General features: G+C 54.0%; 11 protein-coding genes across 11 annotated transcripts; 5 read left to right on the top strand and 6 right to left on the bottom strand.

The window, feature by feature from the left end:
- Nucleotides 1–442: 442 nt before the first annotated feature.
- On the top strand, nucleotides 443–5,499 carry ASPZODRAFT_61129 (hypothetical protein; the record flags this gene model as incomplete). Its single annotated transcript, XM_022728967.1, has 2 exons — nucleotides 443–3,904; nucleotides 3,970–5,499. The coding sequence occupies 2 exons, from the start codon at nucleotides 443–445 to the stop codon at nucleotides 5,497–5,499; spliced, it is 4,992 nt and encodes a 1,663-aa protein (XP_022583762.1).
- Nucleotides 5,500–6,188: 689 nt separating this feature from the next.
- On the bottom strand, nucleotides 6,189–7,362 carry ASPZODRAFT_23508 (hypothetical protein). Its single transcript, XM_022727937.1, has 6 exons — nucleotides 7,163–7,362; nucleotides 7,100–7,105; nucleotides 6,910–7,011; nucleotides 6,712–6,840; nucleotides 6,570–6,644; nucleotides 6,189–6,500 (listed from the first exon to the last, which is right to left on the bottom strand). Exons 1-6 carry the CDS (start codon nucleotides 7,170–7,172, stop codon nucleotides 6,211–6,213), a joined length of 612 nt encoding a protein of 203 aa, XP_022583761.1. The 5' UTR covers nucleotides 7,173–7,362; the 3' UTR covers nucleotides 6,189–6,210.
- A 1,581-nt stretch (nucleotides 7,363–8,943) lies between these two features.
- ASPZODRAFT_13974 (hypothetical protein) lies at nucleotides 8,944–9,287 on the top strand (the record flags this gene model as incomplete). The annotated part of the gene is made up of 2 exons (XM_022724590.1): nucleotides 8,944–8,994; nucleotides 9,036–9,287. 2 exons carry the CDS (start codon nucleotides 8,944–8,946, stop codon nucleotides 9,285–9,287), a joined length of 303 nt encoding a protein of 100 aa, XP_022583760.1.
- A 415-nt stretch (nucleotides 9,288–9,702) lies between these two features.
- Nucleotides 9,703–10,179, top strand: ASPZODRAFT_13973 (hypothetical protein; the record flags this gene model as incomplete). The annotated part of the gene is made up of 1 exon (XM_022724588.1): nucleotides 9,703–10,179. One exon carries the CDS (start codon nucleotides 9,703–9,705, stop codon nucleotides 10,177–10,179), a length of 477 nt encoding a protein of 158 aa, XP_022583759.1.
- A 989-nt stretch (nucleotides 10,180–11,168) lies between these two features.
- ASPZODRAFT_129667 (hypothetical protein) lies at nucleotides 11,169–12,909 on the bottom strand. The gene is made up of 3 exons (XM_022722325.1): nucleotides 12,007–12,909; nucleotides 11,629–11,943; nucleotides 11,169–11,561 (listed from the first exon to the last, which is right to left on the bottom strand). Exons 1-3 carry the CDS (start codon nucleotides 12,772–12,774, stop codon nucleotides 11,499–11,501), a joined length of 1,146 nt encoding a protein of 381 aa, XP_022583758.1. The 5' UTR covers nucleotides 12,775–12,909; the 3' UTR covers nucleotides 11,169–11,498.
- A 170-nt stretch (nucleotides 12,910–13,079) lies between these two features.
- On the bottom strand, nucleotides 13,080–14,032 carry ASPZODRAFT_23504 (hypothetical protein; the record flags this gene model as incomplete). The annotated part of the gene is made up of 3 exons (XM_022727936.1): nucleotides 13,080–13,452; nucleotides 13,506–13,644; nucleotides 13,702–14,032. 3 exons carry the CDS (start codon nucleotides 14,030–14,032, stop codon nucleotides 13,314–13,316), a joined length of 609 nt encoding a protein of 202 aa, XP_022583757.1. The 3' UTR covers nucleotides 13,080–13,313.
- A 241-nt stretch (nucleotides 14,033–14,273) lies between these two features.
- ASPZODRAFT_129662 (hypothetical protein) lies at nucleotides 14,274–16,006 on the top strand. Its single transcript, XM_022722324.1, has 2 exons — nucleotides 14,274–14,869; nucleotides 14,941–16,006. The coding sequence occupies exons 1-2, from the start codon at nucleotides 14,296–14,298 to the stop codon at nucleotides 15,537–15,539; spliced, it is 1,173 nt and encodes a 390-aa protein (XP_022583756.1). The 5' UTR covers nucleotides 14,274–14,295; the 3' UTR covers nucleotides 15,540–16,006.
- Nucleotides 16,007–16,396: 390 nt separating this feature from the next.
- ASPZODRAFT_13969 (hypothetical protein) lies at nucleotides 16,397–18,186 on the bottom strand (the record flags this gene model as incomplete). The annotated part of the gene is made up of 4 exons (XM_022724582.1): nucleotides 16,397–17,535; nucleotides 17,614–17,680; nucleotides 17,752–17,891; nucleotides 17,952–18,186. 4 exons carry the CDS (start codon nucleotides 18,184–18,186, stop codon nucleotides 16,397–16,399), a joined length of 1,581 nt encoding a protein of 526 aa, XP_022583755.1.
- Nucleotides 18,187–18,537: 351 nt separating this feature from the next.
- Nucleotides 18,538–18,909, bottom strand: ASPZODRAFT_13968 (hypothetical protein; the record flags this gene model as incomplete). The annotated part of the gene is made up of 1 exon (XM_022724578.1): nucleotides 18,538–18,909. The coding sequence occupies one exon, from the start codon at nucleotides 18,907–18,909 to the stop codon at nucleotides 18,538–18,540; it is 372 nt and encodes a 123-aa protein (XP_022583754.1).
- A 39-nt stretch (nucleotides 18,910–18,948) lies between these two features.
- Nucleotides 18,949–19,338, bottom strand: ASPZODRAFT_129661 (hypothetical protein). Its single transcript, XM_022722323.1, has one exon. It carries the CDS (start codon nucleotides 19,274–19,276, stop codon nucleotides 19,004–19,006), a length of 273 nt encoding a protein of 90 aa, XP_022583753.1. The 5' UTR covers nucleotides 19,277–19,338; the 3' UTR covers nucleotides 18,949–19,003.
- Nucleotides 19,339–19,671: 333 nt separating this feature from the next.
- ASPZODRAFT_1435024 (hypothetical protein) lies at nucleotides 19,672–21,242 on the top strand. The gene is made up of 2 exons (XM_022724916.1): nucleotides 19,672–20,120; nucleotides 20,183–21,242. The coding sequence occupies exons 1-2, from the start codon at nucleotides 19,950–19,952 to the stop codon at nucleotides 21,008–21,010; spliced, it is 999 nt and encodes a 332-aa protein (XP_022583752.1). The 5' UTR covers nucleotides 19,672–19,949; the 3' UTR covers nucleotides 21,011–21,242.
- The last annotated feature ends 9 nt before the right edge of the window (nucleotides 21,243–21,251 follow it).

The raw sequence follows: 21,251 nt of genomic DNA, 5'->3' as shown, positions 1-21,251 counted from the left end.
CCTGTGGTTTTTTCCGGCCTGTCGACTTCGATTCTTGCGGTGCTGGGGCTTATCAGTCGTGAGTGAGAGGACCCTCGTTTTGTTTTTCTGGGAGCACGAAACAACAACAACCAGCCATACAATCCATCTCCTGGGCCCTTCGACTGCTACTTTCTGGGAAATCCGTTTCACTGGTTTTATCGTTGTGTTGACAACCTCTGCGTTGGTACGCTGGACACTTTCTCACTTTGCACTGCTATCCCACACAGTCCTCCCTCCCCCTCACCGGCGGTGTTGAAACCAAACCCGCTTCAACGCCCAATAAATACACCCCCCCCCCCTCCCAAGACTGCACTGCCCTATCGTTTTCCATCGCGAGAAGGTCATCTCTGAGACGCTCCTCCGGCAGAGAAATGCTCCTGGCTGGCTGAGAAAAAAAAAAATTCGCCGCGCTTCGTCCACGATGGGGGTCGAGACTCGCAGACCGATGTTGCCTGCCCCCACAGAGTCGCTCGTCGATACAACTATCACCACCACCACCACCACCACCACTGGCGGCAGCGTGACAGGCACTGATCTCGCAACTGACCTTTCTCGCCGCACAGACAAGTCCACGTACTCGATCCCTGACGACGGGACCCCAGTCACCATCCCGACCCGACGCAAACACCGGGACCGGGACGATCCCGCCAAGCTGTCTCGCTCATCGCACCACTCGCAGACCTCCCTCCTGATCGAGTACTTCGAAGGAGGGAAAGGTTCTACCTCGATCAGCTCGCGGCCCAGCGTTCGTGTGCGCGTCACCCCGTCGTCGGCGAGGAAGCTGCGTGACAAGAAGGACCGCATCCAGATCACCGAGTCCAGCAGTGGCCGCAAGCCCGCCTTCACCCGACGCATTTCGCTCGGTTCGCCATCTAAGCACAAGAACCGTGCCGATACGGGCGCCACTGACGACCAGAGTATCAGCTCCTCCAATTCCGCCGGCGAAGATGGTCACCATCCTGTAGAGATCGAGTTCCTCAACCGGGACCACACGAGCGAGCTCTCCTCGCGCTACGTCCCCGCCACCTCGGACATCTCGTCTATGCCCGCGGATAGCATGCTGGATGCCGCCTCGTCCTCCTTTCTTCGACGCAAACGCAGCCAGAGCATAGAACGTGAGGAATCGTCCAAGGACCTACTCAAGACCCCGTCCCGCCAGCGTAGCCGCAGCCTGAGTACCGAACGGATCGCCCACCGCGTCGCCGAGAAGCTTAGCTATTCCCCCAACGAGATGGGGGCGGGCAAGCACCAGCGCTCTTCGGAGAGGAGTCTTGCCAGTCGCACGGACCTGCTGGACGTCGACGGCCCGAAATCTTCCTCCTCCTACGTCGCCAGGCGGCGCCCTCGTGGCGGCGCTGAGGACCTCACCAGCGCGGAGTCCAGCCTGCTGAGCGGCTCCGCTGTCTCCTCCAACCACCGTTCTCTGGGCGACCAGTATTCCGTCCGTTCTGGCGCCTCCAAGTCCTCCATCAATAATCCCAAACTGCTGGAGACCGTCGAGGACGCCATCCGGAGGCTGATTCTCCCCGAGCTCAAGGAGCTCAAGAAAGATCAGAAGGTCATGTCCAACACCTCCAAGTTTGAGCGGGAGATCGCCTCATCAGCCTCCGCCAGCACCACCTCCCGCGATGAGCTGGGTCGCCGTCTCTCCAAACACGCCAGTGCCCCGAACGTCATGAAGCCAAAGCTAGTCCTGAACAAGGGAAGCAAAGACGAGGGCATCGCGCTCGACGGTGAGACCAATGATTCCATCAAGAAGATTGATCACGCCTCGGAACTCGCCCCCTCCTCTGTCACATCCAGTAAGAAGGCCGCCTTCGTCACCTGGTCCAACAAGCCCGAACTTTCCGAGCAAGACAAGCTCCGCCGACAGAGGAGCAAGGGCCTGCGGGATGCAGAGGCCGCCGCCCGTGTGGGCTCAGCCCTGACCGCGGCCGCCCTGAAACATCACGACTCCAGATCCAGTCTGGCCAGCAGCACTGCCAGTAGTGGTCGCCGCCGACAACGCAGCGATCGTGGCAGCGGCGGCGGCGGCGGCGGCGTCGGCATCAATGAGACCGAGCTAGTATTTGAGAAGCACAATGTCGCCCCTATGCCGTTCCGAAGTGCCATCGAATCCGACATGACACGAGACTCCATCCTTTCCCAAAATACGGCGGAAGATGCGGATGAAGACGACGAAGAGGAGCTTCCCCAGTACCGCGATGTTGCCCCTATCCAACCCCTACGAGTTCTGTCGCCCGCCTCCCGCACCCCGACTCGCACCCCGCTGGATTCTCGGTACGAACTGGGTATCCGTCACAACAATATGTCGAGCCATAACCTGTCCATCCACAGTGGGTCCCACCGCGATTTCCGGCAAGGCAGTGAAGAGAACCTGGGTGCCGATGAGATTGCCGCAGCCGCGGCGGCCAACCTGCTAGGTGGACATCTGGACCATCATCACGATGATGATGATGATGATGAAGAGATCGATGACATGGGTGACCACACGGCCGGTGGGATGGACGAACGAGCCTTCAGCCCGGTCCAGAGCGTGGCCAGCGACCGCACCGAAACAAATCCTCACGCAGTCCATGAACGAGAGCTCGAGCCGCGGCTGTCTATTGATTCCCTCTCGTCTGCCCCGAGCACCGATCTGGCGAGATCCATTCGAGCGGAGAAGCTCAGTCTGGAGAGTCGAAGTGGCATCCTGAGACACCACGATGAAACTGGTCCCGAACTCGGCTACGAGGACTCGGACCTAGATACAGAAGAGGAAGATGACTACCACCGCCGCTCCCTTATCGGGGAGTCAAGCTTGGACCCCAAGGTAGATGAGAGTGAAGTTGACTACATGGCCAAGGCGCAACAGGCTCAACGAGTGGCGGACGTGATGAACGCAAACCCGCAGTTTGTGCACCCGCTGGCCGTAGAATCGGCGGTCGCTTCCATCCTTGACCCATCTGTGCTCGATTCCAACAAGTCCATGCAGTCTGGCAACCGCTCTAATCTGGACTCAGGTGATCGCAATAGCCCGAGGGCCACGGGGACCCCGCTCTTGGCTCGGGAGCCCGTGGACTCACGGCGCGGTAGTCCACTGAAGCAACGCCAGGATGTCTCGGATGTCTCACACCTGGACGAAACGTCCTTCCCCCGTCGGATGGGTGCGACTTCTCCACCTCAAAGTGTGGCGCAATCGTTCGATGACCAGGAGGGACTCGATCCAACGGCGATGATTTCCTCCGGCGTTCATGATCGTGAAGAAACGGAGAGCCCGAATCAAGAGGTGGAAGAATATGAAGACAGTCTAGCTTCTGAATCGGAGATCAACACCAATCCTTCCATCATCCAAGGTCCGATTGGCAGTATGCCACACGAGAGTCATGATCACTGGTCGTATAACGATCCGTCTCCTATCAAAGCAGACCATGCAGTCCTGTCCGATGCTGCTGCTGCTGCTGCTGCTGCTGCTGCAGGTGCCGCTGCGGGAGCTGCTGCGGGTGACCACATGGACTACTCGCCAGAATACTATCACACCGCCCCTGCAGACGCATATGGGCAATCCAAAGACTACTTTGGGCAGTCTCCTGCTGATCCCTACATGAGCGGACGCATGTACGGTACCCCCTTGGGAGCCAAGGATGAAGGCTACGTCTCCGCCGCCAACCCGCTGTCTCCCAGCATCAGCACCCCCAAGCCTACTGGGAAGGGCATGGATGCAGGCCCTAACCCGGTGGCCCTGTTTGATAGTCCGACTGGTGCGGATGATCCCTTTATGCCCTCACATCAGAGGAACCTGAGTGGCTACTCCCATGGCATTGCGTCGCCATTGTACGATAGTGCAACTGGAAGGGGTATTGAACGGATTCAGTCTCAGGATATCATCGCGCTCATGGAGCATGTAAGTCAATCTTGAAACCCCCCCCCCCACATTTTTTTCCTCTCTGACGGTTACTAATCCTCTAGCTTACTGTCCGTGACGCTCAACGGAACGCAAGAGATACTGAGATCCTGGTGACACTGGTACGGAGTGCGGCGGAGATGCGCAATTCGTTCGAGGAGATGAAGAAGTTCATCGCCCAGCAGGATGAATTGCTCATGGATGCGAGCGACAAGCAGCACGAACGAACGCAGAAGGTGGTCGGCGGCCCTCGCCCGCAGCCGTTCAGCGTATCGCGATCCTCCAACAACAACCGTCAGATGCCCGCCGACGATCGCGAGAAGCGCAAGAACATCTTCAAGCGGGCTCTCAAGGGGCTGACTCTCAAGTCGTCCAACGATATCAACAAGATTGAGGAGATGCTGGAGCAGCTGCTCGAGGAGGTCGAGGCCCTGCGCGCCACCCAGAGCCATCATCTTGGCATGGCTCGTGGCGAACGGGCCAACAGCGTTGACCAGGATGGCTACGAGCCGGAGGGTCAGGCCGGCACTTCTTCCCCCGGCAACCAATCCGGCTATCTGTCCAACTCGTCACGTCCCATCTACGAGCCTCGTGGGGCTGCTCTACGAAAGGACACGGAGGCTGCTCGCGTGAGCACCGTGCCCGAGGCCGACGAGGACCTAGACCTCGATGCACGGGGCGAGTTTCTGAGCCCTCACCTGCAACAGAGGGAACAGCAGCCCATGCCGCAGTACCAGCCCCTCGTCGCTACTCCGCCGCGGGTGCCCATGGTTAGCGGTGCGTTGAGCAACGACACGACTCCTCAAACCACCGCCACCACCACCGACAAGGCCCGCAAGCACAAATCGAGCAGCTCGTCGTTCTTCCCCAAGATCTCGCGCTGGTCCCGCACGACGGCCTCGTCGACCGGCGACACTGTCCGCCAGAGTTTCCAGCCGCTGCCGGCCCAGCAGCACCAGGTTGGTCGCAAGGAACGAGCCTCGTTTGACGCGTCGCGCTCCGGCTCCGACCTCGCTCAGTACAAGGCGACAGACTTTTATGATCCGCAGGGCGATGACCGGCTGCGCTCAAACCATACCGTCGACGACCAGCAGGAGAATCGCCCTCCCTCCCCGCTCGTGCCATCCCAGCTGTCCGACGCACCCAAGTACCGCGCCCACCGCGACAGCCTGGACCTGCAGCACCCGCAGCCCCGACAAGGCCCGTCCGGACGGTACCAGACGCAGCTCGAGTCCCAGGCACAGGACTACTCGCCTATTTCCCCGCATTCCGAGCAGTGGGGATCCAACACCAGCTTGCCTCAGCAGTACCAACACCACAATCGGTACAGCGGCGGCGGCGGGACCGGCGCACGTCTCTCCCCAATCTCCGACGCAGGCTATTCCGATGCCACCTCTCGTTCGGGCCGCCAGTCGCACTCGTCGGCTCCCCCGAGACCTCCCAAGATCAAGGATGACGGCCCGCTCTTTCCGGAACGCTCAACCAAGGGCCAGTCCGTCGACGGTGACCGTAGCTATGCGGACCGTGCCGCCTCTATTGCCTCTAGGGTATGGCCTTTCTTTCGTTTTACTTTTTCTTTTCTGTCTTGTTGCTAATTATGTAGAGTTCCGCAGGCATGCGTACCTCACCGCGGTATTCGCCCACCCGCAAGCCGACGGGCCCCCGTCCGTTGATGTCGAACAGCCCGGGCAGCATCAAAAAGACCTACGATGATGACTATTAGATTTTCTTCTCCTTATCTTCTTTTTTCTTTCTTCTTCTTTTATCTCTCTCTACCACACCTCACTCTGCCGACCTGAACTCCTCACTGTCCCGCCCTTTATTCCCTCGGGAAAATAGGGAAGGATGGGCAACGATTTGTATGACCGTTATGAAAAACCACCCCTCATGCGTAATTAGTGTTTATTTCTATTTTTTTTTTTTTTCGAGGGGATTATCAGCATGCTAGTTGATGAAGCGAAGCCCTTCTTTGTATCTGTTTTGCAAGGCATATACCACTCATTTGATGATACCTACATACATACATACAACGTAATTTCAGCGTTGAACTTGATGAATAAGACTGCAAGACTAGACATAGACTATATTTAGTGGTAGAACAATTGATTATGAATACAAGAAACGTTTGAATGATGACTTTACTCTGCTATAAGGACTAGTTTCTGTCTTAGTGTATAGCATAGCTCCATCCCCTCTCTATTACTTAAGTTTTATACTAGAATTTAAAGTCATGTATCATTTTATTGCTAACCTCCATAGTGAACAGCGAAAAACGAAGAAAAGAAAAAAAAAAAAAAAACAAAAGTCTACCTCCGATCATTCATACCCGGAGGCCCACCAGGCACGAACCCCTCGGAACCAGGCGGTCCAGCGGGCATCCCTCCCGCACCGGGGACAGGGGGGAACCCTGGCGCGCCGGGCGGCGGGATCTGGAAGTTGGGAGGGAACCCGCCGGGCGGAGGCGGGGGGAAGGCCCCCTGGCTGCCTGGGGGGCCCATGTTTGGAAATGGGGGTGGTGGGAGGCCGCCGGCCGCGGGGGCGCCAGCCGCGGGAGGGAACGGGGGAGGTGGGAAGGGGAGACCACGGCCTCCGGGGGCTTTTTGATCATTAGTTATATAAGCTAGGAATTATGAATTGGGATCTCGAGGTGGAAGGTCTGACTTACGAGGTACCATTCCTGGAGGAGGAATACCTTGTCCGCCTGGCATGAAGGGTGGAGGGGGCAGTTGGCCAGGACGACCTGGGAAGAAAAGTGTAAATTTAGCATGGAACAATTTTTATGGTTTTATGGGGGAGATATATATTACCTGGGAATCCGAACGGCGGAGGGAACCCTGGAGCACCGTGGATGGCTGGATTCGGCACAGCCTGCCCTTCAGCAGCGTAGGACGAGGTAATCGAGTCGATGACCAGCTGTGCTTTCTCCTGACCGATCTCTGTGATTTGTTAGTTGGGCGTTTTTCTTCTTCTTCTTCTTCTTCTTCTTTTTCTTCTGAAAATCGTACGTTGATAGTATTCAATCACATTTCTTAAGTGGTTTCGCCCTGCATTGTGCGCCTTGCGCACGCTCATCGAGTCGTGCGTCAGATAGACATCGCAGTAATCGCCTGTGGTCAGTCAGTTGCGCGGGTCGAGGATTACACGAACGGGATCGCGTCAACGCAAATGAAGAATGAAGACACCAAGAAGACCTACAGAAGAGTGCACGGTAGTTAGTTTATATTGTTCAACAAAAACAACCAAGAAAGGGGGACTTATATTTCGGCATCTTGGATAATTTCTGGGCGTTGGGAACGAGTTGCAGAGGAAGCTGCAAGCGCTCAGCGCGCTTTGGAGCTGGATGGACTAGGACTTTTCTTTTTCTTTTTAGAACGGTCGGCTAGGCCAGGTCTTGGAGGTGTATTGAATTGAAAGCAGTGTCGGCGCGAGGCGTTTCAAAGACCCAGATTCGATGGGCAGCAGGATGAATTGGTCCTGCTTGGATTGCGGACGTCGTCGCGGAAAGATATTGGAAGGCGGTAGATATGGGCAGTATATTGCTCTTATCTATTTGCCTGAGGCATTAATATCTTATCCAGAACCTCAGGCAGAAACATGCCTAAGGCATAGATTACCTCAGCATCGCTTACATAAGGTATCTACTTGCCTGAGGCATAAACTTGCATCATACAGTGATTCTCTCTCGTTCTCGTATTCTTACCTTTTGCTAATCTCAACCATTCTGTACAAATATCTCATTATAGTCTATTTTTAACTATGCAATACAAGAATGTACGGAATAGTTCCATATAATATATACTAGTATGAACTATGTAGTGACTACTAACTAGTCTTCGTGGAGGACTCCCGAGAACAAAGTGAGGCAGCGAGCTCCACGTGGTGGACCCTGGCCTCGCGTCTCTGGGGACTAGATGATTCTTTTATTCGAGATTGGTAAGCCTGGGGGATTTGGCGGTATTAGTCCCAGTCGTCAGGGAAAAGTGCAACGGCGAGACTGCCCTGAAGGCTATAGTTTTAGCCACGAGTGTTTACTGTGTCAACGCCCTGCGTATGGAGTATTCTAGAGAGAGTGCAGTGAGTGTATGACTTGTCCCTTGACTGCAATAGCTAACTTGGTCAGAGTATGGTTCAAATGACGTCTGTTTAGTCAATTACTGCATAAAAATATCCCACGATGATGTAGATGATGTGAGGGATATTCTCTTTATTTATGAGTCAGCGCGTGCTGATCACTGGTACTCCTTAGGGGGGACTCCATACTCCACCTATACAAATAGAGTCAAATTGTTAGGGAGAATGATTAGGCATATATTTCAAGATCATGGACATTTTGAGTACTTGAACCTAGGTTTAAAGCCACCTGCCTACTCCGTCACGGTATCTCACTTGTGCCGAGGAATCCCTGTCTTCACGGCTTCCCCTCTGGAGCAGAAGTCACGCGTTCCTGAAAATTTTTGCGGGGCAAGAAAATCCGGGGAAGGAGCGACGGCGATTGAAAATTACCGGCCCACTCGTCCCAGCCAATTAGAGGGCTCGGTTCGGGAGAAAAGAAAAAAATTTTTCCTGGTTGTCACCGTCATGTATGTAGTACCTACCTAAGTCAGGGGAATGTACTACCTTAGGTACCTACCTAGGTATGCTATAGTTAGGTAGAGAGTAGATGGTAAAGGAGAGACTTCATGGTCCATATTGTAGAACCTTCTTTGAGGGATATATCATCTCATAATTGCGTGATCTTGCCAGGTACTCATTATTCCTGCGGATCAGTGGATTTACGACTAGTACTGTTGAGTCATTTGTCAGAGACAAATTTAGTACAGTATGGAGTACTCTGTACCTCCTTAATTAACAGTAGCTAAGTAGTCATTTTATTTCTATGTAGTAAGGTATACTTTGTAGTAGGACTCATTTTCCGTTCCAAGGTTAAGGTTCCTAGAATTCTATGAGTAATAATAGCATACAGTCACACCTGGTCAAGTTGCTGGCTGACAACTTCAGACGTTGCCGCCGGCGGTGTACAAACAGAGTTTCAAGACGTAATGCCGCAGCAGGCGTGGTCCTCCCGACTCCTCGCTCGTGACCAGCAGCCAGTTTTCATTACCCCCAGGAAACCACCTCACCCAAGCACCAGCCCGCGGCGCGGCTGCTGATTGGCTGCGGCGCCAGTTTCTGTTACGTGTTGCCACGGTACGGCGTGGCCTCGTGGATGTCAGATGATCTGGCCAGCCCGTTAAAGCGGCCGGCAGAGCTGGGTGTGGGCAGCGAGAGCCTCCAGCCAATCACCACACAGCCTCGAGCCACCACCGCCAGCTGGCCACCGCAGGGGCACCCACCGCGCTGGAGCAGCCCGTCGGTTTCCCGCGCTGCTTTAGGGGCGCCCTGAAAATTTGCACGATGACGCTCCCGCCAGAGGCAGAATCCACCGCGCTTCTACAACCAAGGCAGGTTCCCCCTTGTGACTGACCCTTTGGGGCAGTTGAATCCACCTCCCGGTGGTTCCTGGAGGAGCAATTCTGGACGATGGTGCAATAGTTCTGCTGGTCTTGACGGGGCGAGGCAGGGCCTGTCCCAAGTCTCAGCGGGCCACCTGCTATATAAAGCTTCCCCGCCGTGGTTCCTGGGCCACCACGATTCTTTTGGTAGACGATCCAGAACAACCAGAAATTTTCTTCTGCTGCCTACTTACTATTTATCCTCTTCTCTTGCACTTCGCTTGCACACTTCTCAGCGCCGTTCTCGTTTCGAAAGACTACAACTAGATCGTTGATTGAGCCAATACATACACACACTCTCTCAAAATGTCGTCAAATTACCGTGTGATCGAACCGCACCCTTCCATCCCTCACAATGCTCGCCAAGCGCTGCATACCTCCCGTGGTGGTGCCGGCAATATCATCAGCTTGACCAACACGCGCACCACCGACTCGCAGACGGCCACCGGGCCAGCCTCTCTCACTCGCCTGGACTCGCACGTCCCCAAGACCTACAAATCTGGCCGCGGCGGGGCAGGGAATGTCCACAGCAGCAGCGAACGCGCCATCTTCAGCTTCGACGAGGAACTCGAGCGGGAGCTGCGTCGCGCCGCCCCCGTCTATCACGTCGGCCGCGGCGGTGCTGGAAACATGTGCTTCCGAGACAACTACAGCCTCAGCCGCAAGCACTCGGCAGGAAGCACTGCCACAGGCAGCAGCGCCGGCTCGACCGCAGACCGTGCCCGCGAAAAGGCCAAGTCCGCTTTTGAGAAGAGCTGGGGGAAGCTCCGGGGCGTGGCATGACTTGAACAACACATCCTTGCTCTTGCTCGCCTTCTTCTTACCCTCCTCCTACATAATGCGGAGAATCCGCCTTGACGAAATCACGACTTTGATGAACCACCCCCACCAAACCAAAAAAAGTTCTTGCTTCTTCATCTTCTTCTTCTTCTTCTTCAACGTCATATTTAGCCTCTTGTGTTTTCTGCGCTCTTCTCCATTCTCACAATGTCTATTTTAATACCATATCATTACCCCTTTAAGCGGTAAAAAAAAAAGGAGTCCACAAGACAGTCGCCTGGAAGTCTTCAGCGGAAAGGGATACATCACCCACTTCATAGCACAGCACACTCTACTCGCGCCGCCTCTATTTCATTGCCTGTCGAATTCGGCCTTATTGATACCCCCTCCCCCTATCCCCCAACAGACGCATTGTCTTTGCCTCTTGGCTTGCTACATCTTGCTCTCCAGAGGGCTATTCTTATCTTGTGACTAGGGTGTGTACTAGGGAGGAAATTTACACCACCTGGCTGCAGTTTTGCGCAAAGCAGACTGCGCTAGTTATTGAATAAATAATCATTACTAGTATTACTTCATTACATAAAGTGTAGCAATATTTACTAGGTAACTAACTACCTACTAAGATACCTAGATGAGCCAATAATCTGTATTAAAGGGTGACTAGACGTGTGCACAGCCTATAGACAGATGATGAAGGATATGGCAAAGCATATAACTAGTTATGGTTGTTCTAAGCCTCTCATACTACCTTTGCTCCCATAGTGAGAGTGGCCCCCGACAACGGCGCTTCTCTCGCCTCTACACTTCCTCTGATGGTGGCATCATCATGAGAGGCTGATGTGAGGCGTTGTTTCCGTGATCTTGTTGTGGTGGATACTCTACATAGGTTAGGTACGAAGTATATAGACTTGACTCATCCAGCGAAACAAGCACGACATCACCGAGCATAAACGAGACTAGCCGAGTATTTTTCTTTGTACTGTAGTGTATGTAGACTAAGGACTGCGTATGGTAGTATACAATAGAATCAAACAATAGATATTCAAATATCAGCATTTGAACATGATACATGTAGATCTACCCCGAGTATGTCAAGTGAATAAATTGGTTGTTCATAAGGTATGTAGGTACAGAGATGTATGTACGAATTTCAGATGCAAGAGGCAAGGGTATCTATCACGCCAGCCGAGGCGGGTGCTAACGGGGTTCTTTCTAATGGGGTTTTCTTGGTTCTTTCTGGTTCTCGATTCGCATCGGGGTATCCCGTAACACGAGAAGGGTGCTCGTCTCGTTTGATTTATCTTGTTCTAGGAGACGGACATCTATGCAAACTTGCGGTGGATGATCTCTGGATCCTCGTGCCACTCGTCTGCGCTAACCCACATCTACACAATTAGCACACCTTTTGTCACTTGGTTCCAATGATATTGAAAGGGGGGAAATGGGGGTTACCTTTCTGAATGTACTCAGTCCTGCGAGGATGCCACCGCCAATCCACGTGGTATATTTGCGTTCTGCCGGCGCTGAGATCCGGATCTTCATATCCTCTACTGCCAACCGCTTGATCTCACGCATTAATCGGTCCGGGAAGTTCTTGCACAGCGTTGAGCCCCCGGAGAGGACAATGTTCAGGTAGAGGGATTTGCGCAGGTCAAGATCCGTGCGCGTGATCGCGTCCTGGACAATCTGATGCACACCGGGGTACTCGAGGCCAATCAGTTCCGGGTCGAAGAGGATCTCGGGGGCTCGATAGCGTTCTTGCCCGATCTAAGAGTTGTGTGTGTGAAAATAGTGCCCTTCTTTCATATAAGGTTAAATGCTTTGCCATACCTTGATCTTATGTCCATCCGGTAAGACGTAGTCCATCGATTTCGCCTCCGATTTGTGGTAGCTGTTCAGCCAGTCCTTCTCCTCGCGCTTCGGATCTAACGAGACGTAGCAGACCTTCTCCTTGATCATGCGTACAACTTCCTTCTCCGCGCTGGTGTGCAGGACATGGCCGTTTTTACGTAGAAGCAGCTGCAGCTGCTCCGTCACATCGCGGCCGGCAACGTCGATCCGCCGGATGCTGTTCGGTATTGCGAAGCCCTCGAACACGGGGACCGCGTGGGAGACGCCGTCCCCGGCGTCCAGCACCACGCCCGTGGTCCGCCCGGAAGCGTACAACGACAGTACCGCCTGGATAGACGTGTACAGAGCCGGCACGTTGAAGGTCTCGAACATGATCTGCGCGGCGATGTCGCGGTTCTTGCGTGGGTTCAGCGGCGGCTCCGTCAGCAGCACAGGGTGCTCCTCTGGCAGCGTCTTCAGCTCGCTCTCGTACACGTAGTGCCAGATCTTCTCCATATCATCCCAGTCGGTCACAATCCCGTGTTCCAGCGGGTACCGGATCTTTAGTAACCCCCGCAGCTCCTGTGCTCGCTGTCCGATGAATACGTCCCCTTCCAGCCCCCCGGCCATCACCCGCGGGTGTTTGGGCCGACCAACGAAGGAGGGGAAATAACACGACGGGATCTCTTCGCCGGCAAACCCGGCTCGAATCGTACCGCTGCCATTGTCGATCACAATGGGGACATTGTGGAGGGTCGCCTCGGCCATGTTTGGCGGGCGGAGGGCGCGCAGGAGACACGACTCCCGTTAAGGAGAGGCGGCGAGACGGGAGAAATTCAGACAGAAACGGATGGCAATCGTAATCTCAGTATTGAGACCGGCGGGTGGATGGTTCGCGGTGTCGTGTGGATGTTGTCGAATCTCAAGGGATGGTCTGTCTCGCGCGTTCCAGGAGACAATCAACTTTGTCTTGTCAACAAGGAGCTTGGGCCACGCGGAGGCCGTAGAACCAAGCGTTGGCCGCAGTATAACTAACTATAAATTATCATTTCACCTCAACTATTTGAAAAAAGGAGACTTTCTAATTGATTTTATCATTCGACTGTAATAAGAATATTTCTATAATTTGTCATGCCAGATTGCAGACCGCTCTCTCTGGTTATATACTCGTTCTCAAGGCGAGGTGTATCCACACTGCCTCCAGCTTCATGTATTCAAGACCGGAGCATCATCTCAATGCTCGCTATATGAGAGAGAATCTGCAGATGGATCTAGCATCGTATGTGGATATCTGGGATTACGAAAAATCAATCCAGAAAGCCCAGTTCGTCAGACATGACTCCGGCAAGAGGCTGCTTTCGTTTCGTTTGAACGCTGTCGACCGGCGGCCAAGCCATCATACGCGCGCGCAAGTCCTCAGCCTGGCGGATTGCAGAGGGTAGCTGTCTGAGAGAAATGAGATAATGCCAAGCGGCACGGAAAAGGAAAAGAAACCATACTCGTAGTGGCTCGCAACAACATATCCCTGTTTCTGAAGTTCCCGCGCAAGCTCCTCTTGGTGATTGTCTTTCAGGGAAGAATTAGGTACAACGACCAGTGGGATTCCTAGACGTAGAGCCTCTAGAATACTCCCCGAGCCTTGTTTTTCTTGATAAGCATCCATTCTTCAAAACGCCAGATAACTTCGATTCCTACCAGCATGGCTGATAATCGCACCACTCCGCCGACCTTCTGCTGCATTCTCCTGGGCCAGACGCATCTCGCGTCCCAGACCAGCCTGGTTAAAGTCAAACCCATCCACCTGGATGCTGTGCGAGGTCGCCGCCTCCTCCGAGTCCCGGTCTTGAAGAAACCTGTCAAAGATAGGCCGCCCGTCTTTGCCATATTGAACCAGAAGATTCGTATAGCCGAGTTCTCCGAGAGAAGCAAGAAAGCGGCCATCCAACACGGCAGATACCAGCGGCTCAAACGAGGCCGTGGCTCCCACGGTCACGAAGCAGACCTTCATCGGGGCAGGGGAAGTCATAACTGGCGGCGGTCCAGCACGCCCGGTTTATGAAGAGATCGGCACTGGCTGTATCAAGACAGCAAGCATGTTAGCTGCGAACCAAAGGATGCGTTGGGAGAAGAAGACGTCGAGCAAGAAGAGAAGTTGCGGGCGCCGACGTCGTGCCTCTCGCCCGATCGGGTCTAGCGCCACCGTCGACCTCGCCGCAGCAATTTGTTGTCCCGAGCATTTTCCTGCGAAGAGAAGGAAAGGAAGATCCAGTCCCAACTCACAACTGCAGGATGGCCACCACAGCCCGGTCGCTAGGCCGCTCAGCGTTCTCGTTTACCTTCACGCATGCCGCACGACGAAATGTGGCTGCCGGCTTCCCTCGTGCGCGATGGTTTTCGGCCTCGCCGTCAAATCTAATGCCAGAAGACCCTCCAGTGCCCGCTTCCAGGCCGACGAACTTGCCGGACAAGCTGCCCAACCTGCCGGAATATTCGCCAGAGAACTTCGGTAAGGAGGATCGGTCAATGTACAGTATGATGTCGCCGGAGGACCGGGCGGTGTTTGACGCCCACAACCGCAAGATGGTGGAGGACTTCAACGACCCCGTCAAGCGGAAGCAGATGCTTGCGCAGCTCGACAAGCTGGTCGAGCGCCAGCCGGTGATCAAGTTCGATGAAGCCGGTCTGCCGAGGAACAATGGCTTCTGGGCGGAGGAGGAAGAGGACGAGTTCGCTCAAGTCGAGGACGCAGACGATGAGTTCCATGACGACGATATCACATCCATGGCCCATGCGGAGCTGGAGGTGCACCGTGAAATTCGCGAGTACGCGAGAATCGCGGCATGGGATATGCCTGCGTTGAGCAGTACGTCTATGCTTTTTTTTAAAAACAAAGAAATACAATTTCTGAAATATCGTTTTCTAATGAGACCACAGGCTTAGCGGAGCCATTCACCCTTCCCCCGAAGACTCACCTCCTGCGCTTCCGCTATACCACATACATGGGTGAACAGCACCCCGCCGAATCCAAGGTGGTCGTGGAACTGTGCTCGAAGGACCTGGTGCCCGACCACCTGACCGAGGCGCAGCGACAGACCTTCCTAAAACTCGTGGGACCGCGCTACAACCCGCAGACCGACACGGTGCGCATGTCGTGCGAGAAGTTCGTCAACCGCGCCCAGAACAAGCGTTATCTCGGCGAACTGGTCGGCTCGCTGCTCCACGAGGCCAAGAATGGCGATGCCTTCGCCGACATCCCGCTCGACACCCGCCACCACAGGCCCAAGACCAACCTGCGCTTCCCGGATGAGTGGGTCATGACCGAGCAACGCCAGAAACAGCTCGCCGCTCGCCGCGCTGAGCGCCTCGCCCTCGAACAAGACCGTCTCAATGACATTGTCGACGGCAACGCCGTCGTCGCCCACGCCGTCAACACCATCCCCAGTCTGACCCCCGGCTCCGCCAACGCAAGCGAAGAGCCTGAGCGCGTGGGTGTGCGCGTTGCTGCAAAGGCAAAGAAGACGAGGAGGCTGTGATATTCGGGTTCAAGAGTCATTTCAGGCCAATCTATAAGAAGATTGAAGAACGACGGATCCAGTGTCAAACTCTACAGTGTACTATACTAAATTTCATCAAACTTTCTTTACCTTGTATATCTGTTCCAATACAAAAAAAACCACAGCGGCATTAATATTGCTAGAATAGGTAACCTATTACTTTGCCTGCCCAATAACTAAAATTCAGACCACCAGTACAAAACAACAGAGAATCAGAAAAAACAAGAGAACTAAAGGAAAAAAAAAAAAACAGCCATCCCTTTCCCTGAACATCATTTCCTCCCCTTTCTTGCGCCTTTCACCTTCCTCCCCGCTTTTTTTTCGCCTGTTTTTCTGTTTCCTATAACACATATAAAAGACATTGCAGTGCTATAATACAAACGTGGTGATCCTGTTGACCCGGAGGCCAGAGGCAAAAGGATAAATAAAATCAAATCAAATAGAAACATAAAACGAAGCCAAATAAATAACCGTCCGGAAGTAGAAGTTAAGAGAGACAAAGTGGTCAAAACGTAAAAAAAAAGAACACTGCAAGGACAGCAGGATACGGCATGGATAGGTGTCTTTCGTATCAAATTTGTAGCCCAACCAACTCAAGTATCCTTGTCGGAGGATGAAATTCAAGGAAACGAAAGGGCTCCAACAAGGAAGTGAGCAGAGGGAACGGAATAAGACCAATGCTGTTGTCCTTGCACGCGTTTGGTTCTGCATCTTACTTACCCCTTTCGACGGAGCAGGTATACAGAGTGCTAGTTATTTATCAGAAATGTACCCGCAACAAGCAGTGCCAGTGGTTTGCATAGCGTATGCATGAGCCACCGGTCAGCCTCGAGGCTTTACTTGCCACGTCCTGCACCAAAGCCAATGAGGTCGTTGGAAGAACCAACTCCACGGCGTTCAATGACAGAAGGCATGGTTTGGACCTTGTTGGCCCGGCCAGCAAAGGCACGGTGGCCGAAGTGGGTGCCAAGCTTGGCCGAGTCCGCAGACGAGGAGGTGCTGTGCGAGTCCGACGGTGAAACCATACGGCCGGGGGAGTCGGAGGAGAAATGCCCTCCCAGAACGGGGCCGCCAATCGGGCTGGCCATCGGGGGGCTATTCTTGGTGGAAGGAGTATTGGCAAAGGCAGCCGCATTGGCAGGCTTAGTCTTGTAAGGCACTTCACCAATAGGGCTCTGAAGCTTGCCCGGGACGACAGTGTCGGTGGGAGAGCGAGGCTGGTACAGGCGACGAGACTTGGTAGGATATCTCTTGCCACGGCCCTGCGCGCCAGCGTGGTCAAAGGAGGTGGGGAGAAAGTCAGAGCTACCTCCACCGAGATGGGGAGCAGGCATAAGGGACTGGAGGTTCCGAACGAGTTCCTCACGCTGGGCTCGGTCTGCCTCCTCGGGAGTGAGTTTGATTTCGATGGGAGACGAGGGCAAGTCAGTCATGTGTCCACCCATGTGTCCACCAATACGATCCAGAGAGGCATATTCGGTGATAGGATCGAAGGCGAGCAGGTCAATCTTTCTGTGACTGTTATGTCCGTTGAGGAACGGTTTCACACCATTGTGGTGAGACGGGGTCTGCTCCCTGGAGATGTGGCCGCCGACAGGCGCAAAGGCAGACCGAAGCAGTGCTGGAGCCGTCACAGGTTGCTGAGGGGCCGCTGTGAAGGAAGGAGTGACCACCTTCTGCTGTCCGACAGCACCGTTGATGTTGCTGAAAGCTTCCTGGCCGAACTCGGCACAGCCAGTGATACCCAGACGGGAGGGGAAGGACAGTTGCTTGTAAACCCCGCGATCTTGGACCTCGTCTTTCCACTGCTGTGGAGGGGCCTGGGTATTGGTATTGCCGCGAGGATGCTGGTGTCCACCACCGGGGAGAAGACTCGACATGCCAAACTTCTCACGATACCAACGAGGAATATCACGGAGACCGAGCTTATCAAGCATACCCAGGTCAGTTGGCATTTCGTGTTTGTAAAGGCAGCCTAATTAATTTCTTTAGTTATTTTTTCCCTGTCTTGTAAGGAGATTGTGGCTTGGTGTTGATAGTCGGTACTACTCACCTTGCTGCTGATAGTCACACTCTCCATGACGAATCCAATAAGAGCAGTATTCCTTTTTGGTGGGGTTCTGTACATAAAAAGATGCCTTGTCAGTGAACCAAGATCATGACAGATATTTGTGTGTGTGTATTTCCTTACCTGTCTAGACACCGCACCGTTGCTTGCCCCGTGGGTAAGCCAACCACCACCTGGGCCACTGTGAGCAGCCACATTGAGCGGGGTACTCTGTTGAACTAGAGCCTGGTAACCAAGGCGCTGTTGAGAAAAACCATTGTCATCTATAGTGAGGGTAAGTCGTGGGCCATGAAGACTACAGTAGTGGTGAGGGAAAAACTGACCAGAAGGGCTGTTGGATCCACGATTCGCGTCCACAGAAACACCATCCACCACGTAAAACTGAGCCCGAGAAGTAACAGCTCCAAGGCTGGTCATTCCCTGGGTATCTCCAGCAGAAAGTAGACGGGGAACACCGCGAATCGAGACGTAGGAGGGCAGCTCGTCGAGAGCCACGAGGGGAGTAAGACTGCCGTTTGGGCGGGAGCAGAAGAACTGAGGACGGATGGGAGAGGCCATCTTGTCAACTAAGAGACAATATCAAAGTAGACGCTGTTTCTCTGTTCAGGTTGAACAAGATAAGGTGTTTAGATATAGGAAATGGACTAGGCACAGGAGAAATCGATACTGAGGCAATTCAGACACAAGAGGTTGTACGAGAGGTGAGGAGGAGAGAAGAAGAGATGGGAGGAGAGCAACAGCTTCAACTTTATAATTATGAAAGATGGGGGCTGGTACTGATAATGAGCAGCCAAAATCTAAGTGAGAGTAAGATGAAGTGAAAATGAGAGTGACTGAGTGTGGGCAGCCTCTCAGTTGTAGACCTGCATAAAAGGGCCAGTGAGAAGCAGGAAACAGCACCACGAGGCCCTAGACAACCCCATTCACTGATGAAAATATAGCAGACGGTGACTGGTCCTCCCCAACAGGTGGTGAATGAACGTGTAACTCGACTGGCCCGGCGTTGAGGGCTTCCATGGCCGGTGCGAAACGCGCTGGAAATCCAGGCCAAGCGAGAGAAAGAGGAGGAGGACGACGACGCGTGACACTGGTCCCAGACTGGGCTCCGAATCCCAGCAGAGTCTGCCCTCCGATCTGAAGCCGATCTGAAGGCGTTTTCCCTGCGGTTCCCTGCGGTTCCATGTGGTTGTTTGCGTCTGTCGGGGTGTTTGCCTGCCCTTTTGTAGGTTCGCCCGTTGGCGGTTGTTCGCAGTGCCACCACCCCACGGATGGCTGCAGCATGCACGACAGCGTCTACCCCCTTTTCATCGACCGCTTGGGAACTATAGCTCGAACTACTATGGAATATGGTCAGAGATGATGTGGTAGGTGGTCTTCAAGGCGCGAGACGGTTGCAATATAATAGTTGAGAGCTAGCTGACGTGACGATACATACAAGGCTTCCTTCCTGCCCACAGTTCAACCTTCTCAACCTTCTCCTCTCTCCTTGGCGCCGGCAAAGCTCAATAAATGCTGAAGGAAAGAGCAAGGGTATCGATCGACCAGCAAGTGACGCATCCCATCTTTCGCCTTTCGACTTGACACGGTATCTGCATGGCTGGCCGCGGTGTTCTCTGCCGGATTCTTGCTGTCCCAGTGCCGTCCCCATTCTGTTGATAATCGCAAAGGATAGACTTCCCTTGTTTTCAAGGGAACGGTGGCATCATGAGGAAGAAAATATGGAATGGGGCTGCTTGAACGCCTCTCGAAGGGGTCTCTTACCATCAATGGCCTCTGTCACCAGTGCTGTGACTGGGGAGAACGCTGAGCTTGCCGGTGGTCTCCTAGAGGATCCAAGGAGAGCATAGCAGAACCATTTGATAGTCATAAACGGTCATTCATCATGACATTCTCAATCCAGGCAGAGCCGCACCTTCGGAGCAGGAATTGACGGAAAATATCTCCGCGCAAATCAATCCTAACGAAGACCGCTCAGCTCATCCACATCAAGTCCCCGCTCTGGGAGGCAGTCAAGGGGCTTCCCTTGAGACTCAGAAGAAGGAAGCCGCCGTCGTGCACTTGGCGATTGATGGCAGCCCCTCTGCGTTCGATCTCGGGAAAAAGGAGGCGCACGATGGCGCCAATCTGCCTAGTTTAGAGTCCAAAGCCTTCACCCAAAAGGAGAGAGGGACCAAAGCACAGGCAAGTGTTTTGAAACTCGAGTGACCATCTTTCTGATCCCTTTTCTGCCCTATTCCACCGAGTTCGCTGCGTCTTGGATGTAGCCATATCCAGTGGGCCAGCCCCGCCGCATCTAATTTCTGAACCAACACGTACAAGACATGTCTACTCAGGGCAATCGTCGTGCTCTGGGACCTGGGTACTCTCGCGAGATCCTCCCTCGCCCGCCGGCACAAAGCCACGACCAGAGTAGATTCCAGGCTGCCCCCAGTGCCGCGAGGAAGGCCAACGTGTCTTTGGCCTGCGCCACGTGCCGGAAACTCAAGGTAAAGGTAAACTTTCTATTGCTTATCTGGGTGGCCAGAAAACAACCTGTGTTGACAGTTCCATCTAGTGTGACGGCTGTACGCCATGTTCCACCTGCGTGTCGAGGAATATCGGAGATTCGTGCACCTATGAGACCGACAACCGGCGGAAAGGCATTCTCAAGGAGAAGCTGCGAGACTCCCAGCAGGAGATCAGTCACCTGCAACGCATCTTGCACCGTCTAAGATTCACTGACGACACCGCCGCCACCTTTCTGCTAGGCCAGATCCGCAGCGGACTGACAGTAGAAGAGCTCATCAAGCACATCGACACCACCGTCGCCGTTGGGGGGAGCAGTACTCCAGAGCGAAACACACTGATAAAAGACTCACGACTAAAGCGCCGCCTCGTTGGCCTGTATTTCGAGTGGCAACATCCCTATGTACCGATCTTCTCGGGCCAAGAGGTGCCAGATCTCCCGGGCCCCGAAGACAACCGGACCAGCGAACTACTGATTTCTCCTGTCATAGAAGCGATCATGGCAATAGGCAGCTGGTACCACGACTACACTGAGACGACGAACATCCCGGGCATTGATATGGAAGAACTCAGGGTTCTTTTGGTGGAAGAAGCAGACCGGTTGCTGACCGCAGACAACAACTCGCGCGGCAGCGAGCTAGATCCTGTCGCCACGATCCAGGCCTCAATCATCCTGGTCACTCGAGATCTGGCCGCTGGCGAGAGCGAGACCGCATGGAGCCGTCTTGGCACAGCGGTTCTCACGGCGATAAGCTTGGCCTGGGAGGTGGACGCGAGCCATGAAGTCAATGCGAACGCTGATCGCAGTCGAGCCACTTACTGGGCGTTGTATCTCACCGATCGGTGCGTCGACAAATTCAGCCTCGCGGGCATCTAGTATGTTTCTTGTGACCATCTTGTAGCTCACTTTTTTTTTTTGTTGTCTTCCTGAAGCCTCGTTGCCCTGATGCTGCGTCGATTACCTCGGCTGCGGCCTCGCTGTCATCCACGGAAGCCGGCTGAGAGCTACTGGCAAGGGCGGTCCTCTTTTCATCCCTCACCGTCGGCGGCATCGACAACAGGGCTCGCGTATACCGCAGAGTTGTTCAGTCTGTTCGAGATCATCGACGAAATTCAAA

This window comes from Penicilliopsis zonata (genome assembly GCF_001890105.1).
Source record: "Penicilliopsis zonata CBS 506.65 unplaced genomic scaffold ASPZOscaffold_3, whole genome shotgun sequence".
In the NCBI taxonomy this organism is placed as follows: Eukaryota; Fungi; Ascomycota; class Eurotiomycetes; order Eurotiales; family Aspergillaceae; genus Penicilliopsis; species Penicilliopsis zonata.
This window is presented reverse-complemented; position numbering and strand designations above follow the sequence as displayed.

Excerpts from the sequence above, each read along its gene's own strand:
- ASPZODRAFT_129662 (XM_022722324.1), top strand. The coding sequence starts at position 14,296 with ATGGCCACCACAGCCCGGTCGCTAGGCCGCTCAGCGTTCTCGTTTACC. Across the intron at positions 14,870-14,940 it reads GGATATGCCTGCGTTGAGCA|GCTTAGCGGAGCCATTCACC; the intron begins GTACGTCTATGC and ends ATGAGACCACAG.
- ASPZODRAFT_129667 (XM_022722325.1), bottom strand. The coding sequence starts at position 12,774 with ATGGCCGAGGCGACCCTCCACAATGTCCCCATTGTGATCGACAATGGC. Across the intron at positions 11,944-12,006 it reads CGGATGGACATAAGATCAAG|ATCGGGCAAGAACGCTATCG; the intron begins GTATGGCAAAGC and ends CACAACTCTTAG. Across the intron at positions 11,562-11,628 it reads GACTGAGTACATTCAGAAAG|ATGTGGGTTAGCGCAGACGA; the intron begins GTAACCCCCATT and ends CTAATTGTGTAG.
- ASPZODRAFT_1435024 (XM_022724916.1), top strand. The coding sequence starts at position 19,950 with ATGTCTACTCAGGGCAATCGTCGTGCTCTGGGACCTGGGTACTCTCGC. Across the intron at positions 20,121-20,182 it reads GCCGGAAACTCAAGGTAAAG|TGTGACGGCTGTACGCCATG; the intron begins GTAAACTTTCTA and ends AGTTCCATCTAG.
- ASPZODRAFT_129661 (XM_022722323.1), bottom strand. The coding sequence starts at position 19,276 with ATGGGGACGGCACTGGGACAGCAAGAATCCGGCAGAGAACACCGCGGC.
- ASPZODRAFT_23508 (XM_022727937.1), bottom strand. Across the intron at positions 6,841-6,909 it reads TGTGATTGAATACTATCAAC|AGATCGGTCAGGAGAAAGCA; the intron begins GTACGATTTTCA and ends AACAAATCACAG. Across the intron at positions 6,501-6,569 it reads TCCTCCAGGAATGGTACCTC|CCCCCGGAGGCCGTGGTCTC; the intron begins GTAAGTCAGACC and ends ATGATCAAAAAG.